This window comes from Condylura cristata, unplaced genomic scaffold, assembly GCF_000260355.1.
Source record: "Condylura cristata isolate star-nosed mole 26May11 unplaced genomic scaffold, ConCri1.0 scaffold00012, whole genome shotgun sequence".
Lineage (NCBI taxonomy): Eukaryota > Metazoa > Chordata > Mammalia > Eulipotyphla > Talpidae > Condylura > Condylura cristata.
In genome coordinates, this window is record NW_004567113.1 from 56311540 (window position 1) to 56313046 (window position 1507).

The 1507-nt window shown below is 70.9% G+C and overlaps 1 protein-coding gene across 1 annotated transcript in view; it reads left to right on the forward strand.

Annotated features, from left to right (window-relative positions):
* The window catches only part of SORCS2 (sortilin-related VPS10 domain containing receptor 2), a 118605-nt gene that overhangs the window by 115113 nt on the left and 1985 nt on the right, over positions 1 to 1507 (forward strand). Inside the window, exon 19 of the mRNA XM_012724055.1 lies at positions 317 to 368. Coding sequence (XP_012579509.1) covers positions 317 to 368 — 52 coding nt within the window. The remainder of the gene's footprint in view (positions 1 to 316; positions 369 to 1507) is intronic.

Below are 1507 nucleotides of genomic sequence, written 5' to 3' on the forward strand. Positions count from 1 at the left end.
CCGGGAGGCGCCACGAAGCGGAGACAGATGTGTGTGGACACACGGACACACAGGCGCGTGGACACGTGGACACGTGGTCAAGCAGACACGTGGACACGCAGACGCACGGGCACACAGACACACGGACGCGTGGACACCGTCGCACGCCCGTCGCACAGACCCACAGACACACGGGCTCTCGCACGGCCTCCCAGACGCGCCTGCCTGACCGAGACAGGACTCGGTTTCTTCTGGGTTTTAAAGAACGTGCGCCCACACGGAGCGTTTGAAAACGCCCAGCAAACACCTAAGTGTCAGCTGGACGCCTGTCCCCCAGGTCGCTGTCACATCCTCGCCGCCTTCTAGCGGTTTGAATTACTCGGTCCAGGGTCAGTTTCTGGTCATGGCCGTGCAAAGCTTCATCACAGCATATTCAAGAGCAGAAGCGAGGGCCTGGCCGGGCTTGGGCGCACTGGCGAGGACCTGCCCCGGTCACTCAGGCCGGTGTCCCTGTGTCCGCGCGACAGGGCCTGGCTGAGGTTCCCTGTGGGCCTTGGGCGCAGCCAGGCCAGGGGGCGGCGGCCCTGACGGACAGGGGTGCAGGGCCGTGGCCTCTGCTGCCCCCTAGCGCCGGGATCCTGGGCTGCTCCTGCTCTGGAGTCCTGCGGGGCCCGGCAGGGAGGCTGCGCTCCAGGCTCTCCCTGGGAGAGGCCGCGCCCTCCGGGGCCCGGGGCGGGCGCGTGGCGGGCACCCCACTGGGCACACCCACGTGAGCTCACGCTCACATACTCGGGCACACACGGCCACGCCAGGCGTGGGGCAGTGGGTGTAGTGACCGCACCAGCTGCTGCTGAGGATGGGGGGGTCCCGCAGACCCCTGGTCGGCACAGCGTCCAGCGGGCCCCTAAATGCAGCCCTGGGCAGGTCCCCGAGGAGGATGCAGGCGCCACGAGCCCCGGCCCTCGAGTCGGGCCGTCCTGGGGTGCCCCTGCAGTCCGGGACACCGCGGGTGGGGGGGCCTGTGGCCGGCCTGGCTGGAAGCAGAGAGCAGGCCGGCTCTGGGGCTGCCTCGCCGGCCCCACTTAGGGAGACCCCCAACGGCAGCGCGGGACCGGGGCCGGGCCACCCGTGGCAGGAGGGCGTGGGGGTCACGCTCGCACCCCTGCGCCAACGTCCAGCCCCCTGGACGTGATGGCTCTGGGCTGTGCGCACCGGGGACCCTGGCTGGGAGCGCTCAGGTGCACCCCCTGCAGTTCCCGTGAGGTGACGGCCCCCCAGAACCCAGCCCCACCACCCTGCCCACCTCGAATCTCCACCGCCAGGGCTGACTTTCTGGGTGCTCTGGGGTGGGGCAGCGAGGGACAGGGAGGGCCAGGAGGCTGGGTCTGTCGCGCCGTCAGTTGAAAGGGCCCTGCGGGGGAGCGGCCATGGCTCGTTCCTGGGGGGACGCCGGCCCGCCCCGGCTTCCTGCCGGCGGGAGGGAGTGTTTTGCCCCGGGCGGTCGCGGGGCTCCGGGATGCCCCTGCCC